The sequence below is a fragment of the Corvus brachyrhynchos genome, unplaced genomic scaffold, assembly GCF_000691975.1.
Source record: "Corvus brachyrhynchos isolate BGI_N302 unplaced genomic scaffold, ASM69197v1 scaffold32, whole genome shotgun sequence".
Classification (NCBI taxonomy): Eukaryota; Metazoa; Chordata; class Aves; order Passeriformes; family Corvidae; genus Corvus; species Corvus brachyrhynchos.
The window spans coordinates 15,239,566-15,256,435 of NW_008237919.1; the positions used below are offsets into that span (position 1 = coordinate 15,239,566).

At 37.3% G+C, this 16,870-nt stretch overlaps 1 protein-coding gene across 5 annotated transcripts in view; it reads left to right on the forward strand.

Moving 5' to 3' along the window:
• The window catches only part of SYT1 (synaptotagmin 1), a 264,394-nt gene that overhangs the window by 182,239 nt on the left and 65,285 nt on the right, over positions 1-16,870 (forward strand). For 4 of the 5 annotated variants that reach the window (XM_017733283.1, XM_017733284.1, XM_017733287.1 and 1 more), the window contains 3 exons: positions 5,424-5,546; positions 8,772-8,939; positions 12,198-12,365. In XM_017733283.1, coding sequence (XP_017588772.1) covers positions 5,424-5,546; positions 8,772-8,939; positions 12,198-12,365 — 459 coding nt within the window. The remainder of the gene's footprint in view (positions 1-5,423; positions 5,547-8,771; positions 8,940-12,197; positions 12,366-16,870) is intronic. The other variant, XM_008632832.2, reaches the window with a different exon arrangement.

The window sequence follows — 16,870 nt, forward strand, 5'->3', positions numbered from 1 at the left end:
GGCAGGTGGGGGCAGAGCACGGCAGCGCACTTGCAGGAGTGCCTGCTACTTTTAGTTCACACACATGGGCCCTGCATTCAATGCAGAGCCCTGACCCACAGGGTGAGCTTCCAAAATAGGCTCCCAGGTTGAGATCAGCTTCATCTTTTTTCAGCCTATAAACACTGGCTACAGGTGTTTATAAAACATCGAAAACAGGTTGATTTGTGAGCTTAATAACTCCAACTTAAATTAATGTGTTCATATTTTACTCTGAACACCTGCAGCATTTTCTGTATTCTTCTACGGCACCAGATTAAGTTGGTATTTTAGTACCCAAACAATTCAGCAAGCTCTTAAGCTGAACACGATGACCTCATGTCATAGAGCTCCTAAGGAAAGAAAACCTTTTGAATAACCCAACCAAGACCATTTAAAAGCTGGATAACAAGCAAGGAAGTAATGTCAAGGCATCACATGCTGAACCCAGCAGGTTTTTTCTTATTGTGTGCATCACGGTGGCCCACTGCTGGTGTGTGAGGCCAGCATTCTTACAGTAGTAATGGCAAAGTAGATTTCACAATGACCAAAGCCTGGCGCAGCCACTGGAAACCCAGGCACAACATGCTCCTTAAATTAACTCATGGAGAGAAAGCAGATGCTGAATGAATGAAATGTTGCCTTTCCTTCTGTGGGACTCTGATAGAGAACATGTAACAATTGTAGGCTTGTCTGCTTTGTGATAGAGAACCAGACAGGAATTTTTAAAGGCTTTTGTTTTCCCTTGGGATAAAAATTGGCCAGATCAGAATTATGGTGTTCTCAAATGTGAAAGAAATTGATAAGAGGTACACAACCATTAGTGGAAAAGCAGTCATTTCTAGTTGTGGAGGAAAAATTGCCTTTCCAATAAATTCATTGTTGGACATGGCACAGAACATTCTTGCTACAAAATCTTGTTGTTTTCTTCTTTCAGCTCACCAGGCATTGCACAAGCCTGAGGACTGGGCATCATTCAAACATTAAAATAATATTTCTTCACAATTCCAAAAGGAATGATGGAGAGGCAGGTGGAGATGGAAATCAGGACAGCAGCATGCACCATGCAGCAAACAAACTTACAGGCTGCAGTCAGTGTTTTGTTTTGCTTCCCAATATCTCGCCTTCTTGCTTACTGGTAGCTTGTTTCCTTAAAAATGAGGCTGTAGGACACCCCATGAACAGAAGGAACCCTAAAAACTCTGTTAATGAAAGCATTTCTTTGCATACAACAGTGAAAGACACTTTGCATTTTAAATGTTTTGTGACATAAACTAGTCATTCACAAGACGTGACTCAGACATGATTGTGGCCTCTGCCTCCCTGTAAAGGAGGCAAGCAAGTACACTTGCTCCCCCAGCAGCTTTGTTGTATGAGTCTCCTGCCACTTTTCTTTCCTGAAGCTTCTGCACATGTGGAATCTGGAGGCAACTGCCCTTGCAGACCCTCTCATTTTCTACACACAGTTTGGGGAGGGATTTCAGTAAAGTTGTTTTAAGCCCCAGAATCTCTTTTGTGGTTTGTGGTTATAGTAGTGGGGTAAACCTGGTGACAAGGTGCAAGGGTTTTGGTGGAACTGAGCTGAAAGCAAGGGATGTTTGCAGTGTCAGGACTCAGTGTCACCAGAGAGAGGCTTTTGTCAGCTAGGGGAATGAGAGGGAGGAAAAAACCCAGGAAGTGTAAAAACCCACTCCAAGGTGTGGAGTTTCAAAAGAATTGAAAATTAAGCATTTTCTTTAACAACTAAAAAGAAAAGAGGAGGCTGCAAAACAGCTTGTGATAATGTTATAGAAGTGAAGATGCAACCAGCAGATTGAACAGTGGATCCCAGATTGCTGTAATTTAGCCCTTTTTGTTGTAAGAAGCACTGCAGAATACTGGTTCTAATTTCAGTAGACACAGATGCATCACCTTGTAATGTTTGTACAGGATTAACACTTTCTTGGTACATTCCTACACCTCCTTACATATAAGTCTACATATTTCACATACTTAAACACATTTGAGAGGACATGGATGTTTCACTGTTGTGTGTTTCTGCATATGTTATGCAGAAATGAGGAAACTGCTTGAGTAAAATTCACGGTCATCTCAAATTAGAAGAGAGAAATCCAGTCTCCAGCACAATCATCATTTCTGTGTTGCTTGTTTCACAGAAAAAACATTTGAAATGTCATGGAGTTAAAGAAAATGTTAGAAAAGGCAAGGCTTACATTCCTCTGTATCTAAATCCAGTCTTTTTTGTTATGGTTTATCAGTTATGAGGCTTGAGGAAAAAGCTCTCTTATGATTAAAAATATTTTATTGTTTCTAAAACAAATAAAATATAGCTGCTTTTTTGAATTGATTGTAGCAATGCAACAGTAAGATTCAATACAGTGTGATACAGTATGCTATAAATTGAAGGTTGTAGTAGTATTCCATTACATATTGATCTTTCAGAGAATCTCAATGCAAAATTAAAATCCCTGTGGGGTATTTCAAGTACTTTGAAGCAATCCAATTCCTCTTCCTCTTTGGAACTCAGCAGCTAAATCAAACATGAGAAACTTGGGTGCTTCTTTTGACTCAGCTTCTTCCTGAAGCATTAGCCTCTAGTTTGAAAGCAAATTCCTCTCTTAACAGTAAAAACTATTATTTACAGACTGCTGTAGAGATAATAATTTGTCATTTTTTTCCCTCTCCCCAATGCCACAAACTTGTCCATATCCAAACACTATTTCTTTTTTAGTGTTTTTTCTTAGTGGTTCAATGTTTCTGAGGCAAGGTCAAGAAGAATCATGTAGCTCCTTAGTTGATGTCAGTAATGTACAATGTTTTCCATCCCTCATGGAAATAGCTTTCACCTTCCAGAAGATGTCTCATGACCTGTGGAAACAAGTTTCTTAACCACACAGTGTTTTCTGCCTGCACTTCAAAAATCCCTTGCAAGAGGGATGTTAGCTTTCCGTTATATTTTCTGTAGTCACAGTAAGAACTTTTTTCACATTGAGTTACCCACAGTTCTGTCATCTGGACTGATCAGCTTTGCAGGAGAGTATGTAGTTTTCCCAGAGAAAGTATGGATATATAACTATTGCCTTGGTGGATTGTTTACAAATTCTTCTTACTTGGAAATTAGCATATAATTGCATTCTCTCTCTTGCATTTTATCCCTGGGGAGTGGCCATAGGATATTTCCTCTCAAGGAAAATCCAGGTCAAAAGTAGATGGAAAAGCAGCAAGTCCAGTACTTGTCCCACAAACAATAATATACTGAAGCTGTACATTATTCTTTTATTATGGAGTCCTCTTTTAGGACCATACTGGGATGATTCAGAGCAGTGGATCTTGGAGTTAACATCCCACTTTGACTTACTGTTTCCTGTTGTCTCCAGGCTTCGATAAACCTTCAGATGCTTCAGATGGATTGAAACATATCTTCTTTTTTTATGATCACAAAACCTTAAGCTTATTTTTATTACTAAAAACAAGAGTGTTTGGCATAATCACATCACTCCGTATCCTTAAAATCCCATGTATTTTCTGCCAGAGAGCCTATCAGTTTTAAAGCGTCACACACTTCTCGTTGTACTAACAAAAATGTTGTGCTACAGTCAGGGAACTTACTAAGAGCTCAGTGATAAAATGTCTCAAATCAAGTTTCATTTCAAGCAGTTCAGCCCTTCTGAATAGAAATGATTTAGTTCAAAAAGTACTACTCTTCCAGTCTCATGGGTCCAGTACCGACCTTTCCTACCAGTCTCATCCAGGTACACTGTAATTTATGTTTCTAGTAGAGAGTCCATCATTCAATAACATTCAGATATTTACATGAGACCCAGCTCCTCAGCTCGCATAAATCAAAGTTGTTGGATTGGTTTTAGGTGAGCTATGTCAGCAGAATTTCTAGCTTATTTCAAAAAGTAGAGAAATAATTGCTTAATATCATACAGTTTGGAGTATGACCTTTCGAGTTTAGATCTGGCTTCTGGAGAAGAACATTTTCTACTTCAGAGATGAAGCTTCCTTCTTTCCAAACCCACACAACTGTCGTGTGGCCCTCACTGTGTTCAAGGCTGAGTGAGAATGTTAATGCTTTCATGTTTCTTCTTTCCCCAGCCACTACCAGCTGTGTATATAGCTACTTTCCAGCCTTGCTACTTCTTCAGAAAGAAAGCTCCAGCCACAACCGATTGTTAAGAAATGCTGTAGGTTTCCTACAGCCCAAAAAATCACAATTGAAAAAAATTCACATTGCAAAAAAGAATAAATCTTATTCTGGCACTTTGTCTTTGCAAGCAGAAGCTCCATATAGAAAGAACCTTCATCCGGATGGGGCTCTTGCAGACAAGTGTGCTGTTTACTGTATGATGCAAATAACAAATCTGGATGAATGCTCAGTATTGATTCTTTGTTTTCACACTCTCCACTTTACTTTCACATTTTCCACAATTTTTCACTGTTTTTCTCATAACTTTTGTCTATTTTTCACTTCTTACCCAGGTAAGAATCTGCTGGAATAAGATCTACATAGTCATAGTTAATTATGGTTCATATGGTTTAATAATTTTATGAATTACCTTTCCCACAGTGAAAATACTTCTGCTTTCTGGTACAGCAAAAAAAAAAAAAATCATTTAGTATTTTAATTATGTATAAAATCTAAGATAACTGCTGTGTCCTTTAAAAAACAGGTTTTATGCAATAGACAAAGCTGCAAGCAGTTCTATATTTCTTTGTGTTTCTTTCTAAGCAAACTAAAATCAACTTGCAATCAATTTGGTTCAGCCAAGCTTTGTTGCGAGAATGAATAAAAAGGAAATTGGTCTCGGGAGGGAGGGAAAAGGAGGAACATGCATTTGCTAATGGCATGGTGGAAACTTTGCTTCCATATTCATTCTAAAAAACATGAAAAATGTTTGGCATATGATTGTAGAAAGAGCTCATCCACAGCACATGCTCTTTATCACGGTAGTCCTACAGAAACGTGTTGCCAAATGCAGACAATGCACAGCATGTACAACCAGGTTTGACATTGCCAAGATTCTTAAGTTGAATGAATGCGTGACTTTGCTTATTTAATAGCATGTTTGCCTCCTTGTGCCTCTTTGAGAGCCAGTCTGAGTCCAGAAGAACTATATTTTACATCAAGATGATACTCTGTTTCTACTTTCAGGTTTTATAACAATCCTTGCTTGTTATAGTCCAAGGAGCTTTCTTCCCACTTCCATTGCTTGCTTGCTGATTTATGACATCTTACTGAGTAACTCAGAAAGTAGAGATATATATGAAAACTGCATATTTGAATTTCTGCTGTTATGCTTGCTTTTAATGGCTCTAAAATAGATTTGAGGATCATGTCTGTTTTAAACTGCTACTTAACGGTTTGCCTCATTTATGAATATTACATTCCTTCTTTCTAGGCTCTTAAGGATGATGATGCTGAGACTGGGCTGACTGATGGGGAAGAGAAAGAAGAAGCCAAAGAAGTTGAGAAGCTAGGGAAAATCCAGTATTCTTTGGATTATGACTTCCAGAACAATCAGGTTTGAAACAATCAACCTGTAACATTTCGTTTCTGTGTGTGCATGTGGAGAATGAAGTAATACATTTAGTTAAAGTAGATATTTCTTAAATCCTAACTACTTGCATGGAGTAAAGGGAGAAAACAAGACAGAAAATTCATTACAGAGGTACTACTAAATTGGTATTGAATGCACTTGGACTTTATATTACACCTTTAATCAAAAACTGAAGATGCAGTTTTATCTAATGGTTATTAATAACTTAAACTGTCACCAACCAATGTCAACCCACCTAATATTATGGAGTTTGCATGCAGATACTAAAATGTAGCTTCAGCCTTCAAGTATTTAAAATGTAAGCAAACACAAATGGGAGGAAAAACAGAGGGACATAAAGGTAAGTGGATTCACTAGGTCTTTTAGAAGGTTGGTAAGATTGCCAGGAGTGACTTTTCCTCACTTCATCAAGTGGGTGCACTTCGCTGTAATAACTAGCTGCATCGGGTTCTGTTGCTCTCCGTGAAAGTACACTTCATAAAATTCTAGTCTGGAATAATAGTTCAGATAAAAAGGTCTGTACTCCAAAAAACCAGGAAAGTTGGACAAGAATTTAAGGACTGGTACTCCTTCAGTACTCTACTCTGAAGCTGGTAAGACTAAACTTTGCCATACTTACCAACTTTTCAGAATTAATAGACACTATAATGTGGTGTAGACCTAGAATTGACCAACTTAACAGGTCTTATGCTTAACAGGTCACATGCTGAACTAGCTCATATTTAATTCCCCTCCCTGGCCTCTTTGCCAGGAATCAGTTTTGTCTATAAAACCAATTCACAGCCTCGCATTAAAATTCACTGCGCTAGTTTTGGCCCGAAGTATACCAACACATCGGATTTCTTTACTTCTACGTGTATCTTTCAGTAAACTTGAGAACACGTATCCTGCATTTAATTTTTTGACAATTTCAGGCAAAATCACATCATTCCTTCCTGTTTAGGGAAAGAAATTACTACTGAAGGTAAATCCCAGTTAATTCCTATTCATCACCTGAACTGCCTTCCACATGAACTTGTGATTAATTCCACATTCCTATTCTTTATTTGATGCTGTTCATGGAATGTGGTACTCTTGTTGCAAGACAAAGAAAATAAGAGAAATTAGGAAAAATTTCTCTGTTAGCAGGAAGGTATTTATACACAGCTATGACCTGGCATAATAAATACTATTTGCCTGTATTTTCAACAGTCTTCTGTATACCAGTGCTTGTTCTACAATGCGAGAGCTAAAATGAGTTCTGAAGCCTTTCAAGAAACTGTGGTTAAAGGAGCTTTTCCTCAACTCCCAGAGCAAATTTCCTGGCCTTGTGATGAGTCACACTGATCCCCCTTGAAATCAGTATGAAATCACTATGAAGTGTAGACCCTTCAGAAGCAGAAGATTTAAAGAGGGAGAAAGGAAAAGCTGCAAATGTGTTCTGACAAATGGATTTCAGTTTTCTTAGACTATGAAAACAAATTTTCTGTGTGAATTTTATTAAAGGGAATGTTGATTTTATGACACATATTTTACAAAGGAAAATTGGATGGAAGAGCCACAAATCTGTAAGTTTGTGTTGTATTTAATTAAGATAATAAATTATTTGAGTTGTGGATTTCTGTTTTATTTTGCTGCTCTAGACTGTGTTTTCGTGCTTAAAATTTGTCAGAGGATAGATGATCTAAAAGAGTAGGAGAGGGGATTCAGTTAGGTTAGTATAGTGCAGTGGCATGAAACTACAGTGCCAAAATTTGGCTAATATACTGCATAAGGTTAAGATTACAAGATGGCCAATGAACTCTCCAGAGCACTGTGCCTCAGTTTTAGAGAGAAATTGTAAAGGGAAATTGAATTGCTTTTCCACACTGTTAACTAAAAATCACAGACTTCACTCTTTGATGTGAAAAACTTGATGCACATCCTGAGCCTATTCATGTGTTTATTAGCTGTTATGTATCTAGAATAAAAATGAGACACAAAAGGAGAAGTGCTTCATACAGAAAAAGGAAAATGTTTCACAGAACTTGAGAGTCCTATCAGTGGGAAAGCATGCAGGCCATACTGTGAATTTAAAACTGGTAAAAGTAAGTCCAACTTAGAGGAATCTCTCAGAAGCCAGAAGTTTCTTTTACAGATTGACTGTATTGTTCTATATTCCAATTATTAGAGTTTCTGTTTCCAATTTTAAACAATTCATCCATAAGAGAAACAAATATTTTGTGATTGAAGGACTGATTTAGAAGAAAATATTCTCAGATTTCATTCTCAGTTCTTACTATCTTCAGAATGACCTTGAAGAATCACTTCAATGTTTACTTTAGTTTTGTATCTAGGAAACAAGATGAAAAGTATTTCCTTTTTGTCGGCTTCATTATGCTGATGAGGCCTAATAAGTCTGGGGTGTCTAGATTACATGACATTACATGACGTAACATGACATAACACATCATAAGCCTTCATTTATAACACATAAAAAACAGCCAAGACATTTACAAGTTTCATCTGTTCTTCAGTCTTATTTTTAAAGTGCGTAAGAGATTTAAAAATCTAATTTTTCTGTTTTTCAATGAGATTACAAATTGTTACTAGGATTTAGTTACCAAAGGTTCATTTTCATGGGGTATTTTTTTTAAAATGCTGTCCTTAGTTTACTGCCTGGGCCCATTCATATACATAGCAAGAGAACATGAATATAAGGAAGACTGCAAGATTCATTTGTTTTCAATAAAGCTCTGCCTGATTATTTGCATTTGATTTTATCACCTTTTGTGTTTGGTTGGGGGAAGGTTATGTGTTGGGGGTTTAGAATACAAATTTTGTAGTCAAAATTAGACATTCTTGATTGTTTAATAATGTGATTTCTATTCATGATGCTCAGCATAGAAAAATAATGCACAAGAAGAGAGAGCAATTGAAAGTTATTTGATTGCAGTCTTTAAAAGGATGAAGTCTGGATTTAGCTGTAATCAGCTGCCCTTTGAAAACCTCTTTTCTGCTTTAAAACAGCCTTTGTACAGTCTGCATCTGCCATAATTGGTTTTCTAAAGTCAGTAGTGTTGCTTCATTTGCCTTCCTTAAGGCGGGGGAAGTGGGGGAGGTATAGTTTCTCCTAGACCAGAAATAGAGTCTGCATATTCATTCCTCTGTTACAGTATTTTTATAAATATCTATTTGAAATTTCATTCTGCTGTTTTTCTCTCCTTTCAGCTTCTGGTTGGGATTATTCAAGCAGCTGAGCTGCCTGCATTAGATATGGGTGGTACATCTGATCCCTATGTGAAAGTCTTCCTGCTGCCTGATAAGAAGAAGAAATATGAGACGAAAGTCCACAGAAAGACCCTTAACCCTGTTTTCAATGAGCAATTTACATTCAAGGTAGTTTTTTGATCAATATTGATACTTTTTAATTTAACCACTACGTATCTCATCCTTGGCTATGAACTCAGATGTCTTAGTTAATTGATACCTACAGCAAAATGATTTCTCGTGTTGTAGAAAGCCGTGATACTCAATCGTGCTGTAATATAGGGTTAGATAGTTTTAAAAGGCACAGTTTGATTTTAGGCACTTTGGTTATCCTGACAGATGACAATCTGATCCATATCTTATGGCTGGATAAAACATACAAGAAATTCAGAAAACAGTGACACTTTGACAAATGTCATGTAAATTTCATTAGACCATCGTTTTCTTTAAATACCTTTGTAGTCTGATTTACAAAATTCAGGATAACATTTCCTCAAATATAAATTAAAACTCAAGGGAAGTAAATGGGTGAAGGACAATCTGGCAGATTAATCTTGCTAGACTTTGTCATAGCGGTTCTTTGCCATGCTGCTTTATGTATGAAAAGAAATCCTGTCTTGGGTTTAATAAAATATGAATTAAATAAATGTAGGTAAGCCTTACATTGCAGTATTTACATCGTTCCAATAGTATCCATTAACAGTGTTTTTCTAAAACTGTGGCTGTATTCAAACCCCAGTTAAATAGAGTAAAGGAACACTGTACAGCATGTTTCACAGGGCTTCTTCTGATATACATTCCTCTGCTGTTACTTTAGGCCTTTCTCTTCTGTGCCCAATCTTATAATGACAGCTACAGACTGGAAACAGGAACACTGAAAGATTCAGGCTATGAAATCATTCAATGAGAAAGATATCCCTGTAGGCCAGAACTACTACTGCATATATAAGCTTATTTTTTCCTTGAAGATGTTCATAAAAGTAATCTTTTGTGGGGAGTTATTTCTTTCTGGAGCTTTCCTAAGAGAGTATTTAAAAGAAAACAGGGTTCTAAATTACATATTCCTGTGCAGCTCACAAAAACAAAGAAAGAACCAATAATGCTGTCATCTAAGATGAAGACACAAGTTATAAATCAGATCAGCCACTTCTGGACTATAATGTCCACTTTTAAGTCGCATCTTTAATATTTAAATTTTATGCTTCAGGAAATAGTTTGTTTTCCATGCCAGACCTGACAGAGTGTTTAGGTGCATCTCAATATGGTAGTGATCATCCCCCGTGGCCTGTGGTCTGTACTTGAGAGAAAACCAGCAGAGCATGCCTAGTACTGTCATTGTTCTGAGGACTACGGTGACCATTTAACTGGAACTGCAACTGTAATAACAACTTTGTGGGATCTATTGACAGTATCTCATTTACTTGTGCAGAGCTTTACTCCTGTGACCCACTTCAGGTGGTGCACAGCTTCTGTTGGCATACTTCCCATCTCTCTGGCAGTGCTGCCCACCAGGCAGTCCAGGCCTGTGCTGTTGCCTTCTCAAAGGGCACAGCTGTGAGCTGTCTGCCTTCCTCCCCAAGTACAGCTAATGGGAATGAGTTGACTTGTGTTTCTGCTGTATTGCGTCTTGAGCCCTGAACCTTATTCTTTCCCTTTTTTATTTCTTTTTCCCAGACATCCCTGGTGTTGTCCCAGGGTGCAAGTATTAGTCAGACTGCAGCTGTCTGAGTTATATACCCACACTGCACTGCCAAAAGGAAACCAAGAAATCCTAGCTGGACTACACCAGCCTGGCAGAGGGAACAGGGTTCCTGTCTAGAGGAATGACATCTCTGTGCCAGAAAAACACTCTTTTATACGTGTCCTTCTACCAAGGTCTCACTTGCGTTAGGTCAAGAGACTGATTATGTCTGAGCAGAAAGCAGGAAGAGGGAGCAGCCCTTCACAAGAGCTGAGGCCATCCTGGATAGTCCAGAACAAAGCTGGAGACTGAGCATACTTTAGAAGTAATAAATGAAGGAAACATTTAGAAAGGAAGGTAGCTAAAATAAGCTTTACTGAGGTCAAGTACAAAAAAGTAAATAATGATGAATGTAGTCTTTGTATGCATTCCAAATGACCAGTATCCATTAAGTGGTATTGTAAACTCACAGAGAAATAAATTTTAGAAAATTTCTCTGCTTCTGTTTTTGAGGCTGTGTAAAAATAAAACTAACATTATTTAGAGTTTTTCCTTTCACGTACATTTGCCCTTTCTAGCTTTTTAGAAATTTTATTTTAGATAATGTACAGAATGAAAATAGATTTTTCTGTAGTATTCACTAAAATACACAACCATGTACCGCTGACACTATTCTTCTCAATAATGGAAGCTAGATCTGGCTCTCAACTTGATAAGCCTATTTTAAGTGTTATATAAGACGTTCTGTAAAGGGAAAATTACTACTTATTAGTAAGTATTTTAATAAGAAAGTGGAAGCGAAACAGTAACAAGAGTCGTAGGGTTTACACAGACCAGAACATAGAGGTTAACAAGGCCAATGGTAATGCTTTCACTTCTCTTTTTATATAGATAGTTAATAAAGAAATATTTACTAAATTCCATGGAAACCATTTCTACTTGCAGAATATATTCAGATTGACCAAGTTTTCACATGAATCCAAACAATTCCTATATCAGACCATTTCAGACAGCCACTCAGGTGTAGCTTACCTGAGCTGCATGTCTCCATCTGAATATTAAAAACGTGACTCATAAACATCCTAACCCACAGCATCTGTCTGAACCACATGAGAACAGCTGGAGAATTAGTCAGAACTTGGCCTTCTGCCACTACAGTTTCTAGTTATGCACTGTGACTTAGAAAGCACCTTAGTGTCCAACATGTGAAAGGTGTAGTACTGAAAAATATGCCTTGGTAAGTAATAGGTATTGGTACTGTAAGAGAACTATCCAGTGTCTAATTACTTTGTGTCATATATAGTAAGCCAGTTCTGGTTTTTCATCAATCTGGGAGCTAGCCATCTCTGAGTGATGACAGGTGATTTATTGAGGAAAAGACACCATTGTGTGTGAAAAGTTCATGTGTCTTCAGTGCAAGTAATTAGGCTTCTTGTTTCAGTTTCATCGCCCACAAAATGATTTGAAATAGAATGAGAAAAACCCAGGAGTGATGAGTGAGCTGCCACATTGTTCAATCGAGTGCCAGAGCCGTGTCTCAAGAAATACTGCATCTGGTGACTCTGAAACAAATACACCTCATAATTTTCTCTGCAGTTCAATTTACCTGAGATGACAGCTGATAACCCAAAGAAATAGATTTGCATTGTAGTGGGCCAATCTTTATTGTCTCAGATGCGGAGTTTATAATTTTCTTGTCATTGCAGGTGCCGTACTCTGAGCTGGGTGGAAAAACTTTAGTGATGGCAGTTTATGACTTTGATCGTTTCTCCAAACATGATATCATTGGGGAATATAAAGTTGCAATGAACACAGTGGACTTCGGTCATGTCACTGAGGAGTGGAGGGACTTGCAAAGTGCGGAAAAAGAAGAGGTAAGAAAAATCAGACTTTTTTTCCTCCCAGAACGCTTTTATCCTCACCTAGAGAAACAGACAAACAAGCAACATTTTTTTTTGCCGAGACAGCTCTCGTCTGTTATCAGCATTTCTCAGACTTACTTTGCCTGATAAATTTTTGATAACCATCTTTTCCAATACTCATAGAATGTGACATTCTCCTCTGCTAATTCAATCAATCTTTTTGATACTTTATACAACATACTAAAAATGTTTTCATGAGTGTGACTTTTTCTTGAATTGGTGCATTTTGGGTACATAGAATTTTCATTTGCATTGTAAGTGGTGTGCATTTAGGTTTCTTGGTGATTCTCGGGGTTTGCATCTCAAGACATCTTACTGTGCATGATGATAATGGTTCTATTGAACTGCTATTCAATAATATTCTTTGATTAGAATTATGAATTTTACAAAAACCTTGGAATGGCATCTTACTCAAATATTTATCACTTTTTGTATTTTCCTCTCATTGTCAGCATCCCTTGGATTCATTATTTATTAGGTATAGTGCTTACATGTACACAAGACACTTCTTGGAAATATTTCATCACCAGATTGTGCATCCTGTGAGATTGTTCATACTGATACATCCAACTTTTTGCTTATTATAAGACCATTTTGTACTCATTTTTACATTCTTTTTCCTTTTGATTGATACACAGTACTTGCCCACTCAGAGTGCATAACATGCTTTAATTCTCTGGTGGGAGGAGAAGGAATCATGAGTCTGAGTTTCTCTTTGTCTAATTCGACTAATAAACTGCTTTGGATTCAAACCTTAGTTTCTGTAATTAAAGGGACAATCGCTGCATGAAATCTTTCCTTCTCACAAGTGATGAAAACCTGAGTATCGATTCAGACTAAAAGTGGCGAAAACAGCAGCAGATGCAGACCCATGCAGCCTTCTCAGAATTTCAAAAACGATGGATTTCAGTCTTGCATTTTTGAGTGTTTGTTTTTAAAGACTGTATTTTCAGATGGCTTTTTTCACTGCTTATTGATTATTGAGACTGTTCTGCATGGCATTGTTTCATAGTGGCAATATTTGCAGGGCTCTCTTTCTGCAGGTGACATCAGTACCCTTGCTATATGGGGTATTATTCTTCCACTCTTAGAGCTAAATATGAAAATGAAAAAAAGAGAAAAAGGAAGTTTGTAGTTCAAGGACCCTGTTCTTTTAAGTGCTCAGCATATCAGAAAGCTGGAAATGTGAAATTGGAGTGTATTAATCCTTACAAAATTTATTAATTAACAAATTGGTCTTTTATTACACTATTGTGTAAAAAAAGTACTGTGTGATTTCAAAGTGTTTCATGCTTTTCTGTTTCAAAATACATAAAATAAGACAAACACTATGCAAAAAGGAATTGACACTTTGCCTTTGTAGTATAACTTTAAGCTTTTAGAACATAAACAATGATACCCCTATATGCAGCTTACAGATAACACATTGTCTGTAAGTGTGGGGTTTCATCTGCCTCACTGCACAGAAAGTTGCTTCTTAAGTGTTCTAGGGAACATCCACAGTAAGACCTGACTCATTCGCTTGGTTGCTTTCATAAAGTTCATACCCTACTAATACAACATGATAAAAACATTGCTTGAGACAGATATTGAGTGTGTGAGCTACTTCCCGAAATGCATTCTGACTTGGAAAATACCATTTATTAAAACAGAGGGAGGTAATTTAAATAAATAATTCTGAAAGTATTTGGATATTAAAAGAGTATTGCAGGAGCTTTGAATAGTTTGCTGTAGAGACAAAATCTAGGTTGCTGTCACCTTTCTTCAAATTTCAGGTAGTGTATATGCAGGAAAACCAGTGTTATTTTTATACTTTTTTGATGGAACCTTTTTGAAGTTGCTACCAAAGTATGGCTATTTTATTTATAAGGAGCTAGGCAATATGATCCTATGAAAACATAGTGAAAAACTCTGATTACACCAACTTCTTAAATATTTTTTCATACTACAGGAGATCTCCTGTTTTATTTTTGCATTTTGATGCTCAAGTATGCAAGGTATCCAGTCAATATGGAGAAATAGAATAACTTGTGTTATATGGAGACTTTTTAATCTTAGTTTTCTATATACTATGTGTAGCTGGTCTATAACAGCTCATTAGCTCACTGTACAAATAAAAAGTGATCCTACAAAAGCCACTTACTCCCTAGCCAAGTGTATTTAATCCAAACAATCTTCACTTACTTCTGCTCCTTTATGGAATCTCTGCTTCTGTAATATATATGTTGAGGCAGATTCAAATAATTGCTTAGCCCAATTTGGAGGAGAAATCTCTACCAAGAAACAAGAGAGGTGCACCTGTCAGCAGTTTGGGAGTTATGTTTCACATGAAATGTCATTCATATTCCATATTTGATTCAAGTACCTTACTGTCTTTGATGTTCCAGTCCCTGCTCCACAGCAAATATTCCAAGCAAACTCTAGTATATTTTAAGTGATAATAAGTAGGGATGGGAGAGAGCCTATCTGCATTAAGGGATTATCATCTGACACAGCAGATGTTGCAGAATTCATGGCAGATATAGCTGCAATCAAGAAGTACCCTGGTTTCAGAATTAGCAAATACAGCATATGAAGGCTAACATGATTTACCTATACCAGATGTCTAGCAGCAGACGTATGTTTGTCTCTTGGTAGTGATCATGAACATGATATGGTGGTCTACCTTACTAAAATAACAAATTAAAATCTAAGTGACTGGATTTCATCCAGAAATTTATGACAGGTGTAATTCTATTGCTAACGAAAAATCTTTTGTAGACATTACACGTTGTAATTGTGTAATGAATTTGTCCTTAAAAAGCACATCTGCATGAGATTTGCAATATTTGAAGAATGACAGGCTTTATTTCCTTTCTTGCCCTTACAACACTTAGGCGAGTTTGTCAGTTCTCAGCAACCTAGTGCTAATTATAATTCTAAATATGTTTGAAATTAATTGTAAGTTGCCAAAATATCCTTAATTTTTTAATTATGACCCCTAGACAAGATGTATACCAAAATGAATCAGTCGCAGTTGTTACCAGTCGCTTTAAGAGAACTATCTAGATGACATCCAAGTGAATATAAAAATCTCATTTTTAGTTTATGTCAAATTCAGTTGATGCATATCACAGAATTACAGTTTAATTAACACTTCAATCATAGGGGGCAAAATAATTTTACAAGCAGTTCTTCTTCTTTTTTTCTCATAAAGCTCCACTGTACATTCTGTCCTTTTTTCTAAACGGGTTTGGAATTGAAGACAGACGATGAAGGTTTAATGAAATAATGTTAAGCTCTACCTCTCACAGCCTAGCCATTTGAATGGCATCTCTCTGACACTGCATTCTCTTCTGGGAAAGGTCTTATTAATATATTTATGTTGGAAGTACTTTGAAGGTACAAGCCTTTATGTGAGCATTTGTTAAGACTGTGAGAGGGCTTTGGGAATGTGCAATGACTGCTAAACTTTGAGGAGGCCACTACTAATGAGCTGCGTACCTTGAATCCTTTTTCCTTGGCTTCTTTTAGCTCTGCTGTCCTTGTGTCTAGTAGTCCTTCAGTCTCATTTGACTGAGAGTGTGGGAGGGAGGAGTGGTAGATATTGAAAGGTTATTCACTTTTACCAAGTCTGACATATAATGGTTTGGGCACAGAGTGTTAAAAAGCAGATCACAGGAGTTTGCTCCTCTCTGTCACCTACCAGATGTCATTGCCATTAGCTTTATCTGAGTACACACTGCATCCAGTATCTGTTATCACTCCAGTACAGAAGGCCAGACAGACCTCTTCTTTGCTCACAGCAGTGTGAATCATACTGAGAGTCATCTTCTGAATACTTCAGCTGATTTCCCTCCAGACATTTTGTTATATTGGCACTTAAATTGAAAACCTGTTGTAGCAAACATGCCAAGAAATTTTAGGGAATATAAGGAAGAGCAGAAACAATTCTTTCCCTTGAAAGCAGTGGAGAAGCAGAATGTTACATGATAAGGAGAAGGATCTTTGTTGACCTGATAGTATCCACCACCAAGAGTTCTGCAGATCTTTCACAACTGCCATCACATGAGACTCTGCGCATTATCTGATCAGGCATCCACCATGGTTAGGTTACGTGATGGATGCGTGCTCATACCACTGTGGGTGACGATGGGTATGTTTTATACAAGGCTTCTGAGTGGGAAGTTTGCTGGAAAACCCCAGTGTCACTCCTACATGATGCACAACCCCCAGTGGGAGAGATGCTTCAGTACTGCCTTGGAAAGGGATGAGAGGCAAGCGTTCTGCAGCTGGAGAGTGAAAGAGCAGTTCTGTGAAGCTTGGCTGCTGTTCATGAGGATTGTTCTTTCCTTCCTTATCAAAAAATAAAAGGTGAAGGAAGGAAGTGGAAAAGTGGGCCTGAAATGGGTTTATTTAATACCTTGGTGTACTTCATAGAAGTTGGAGACTGACAAAGTTAGTGAGCCACCCAGCTT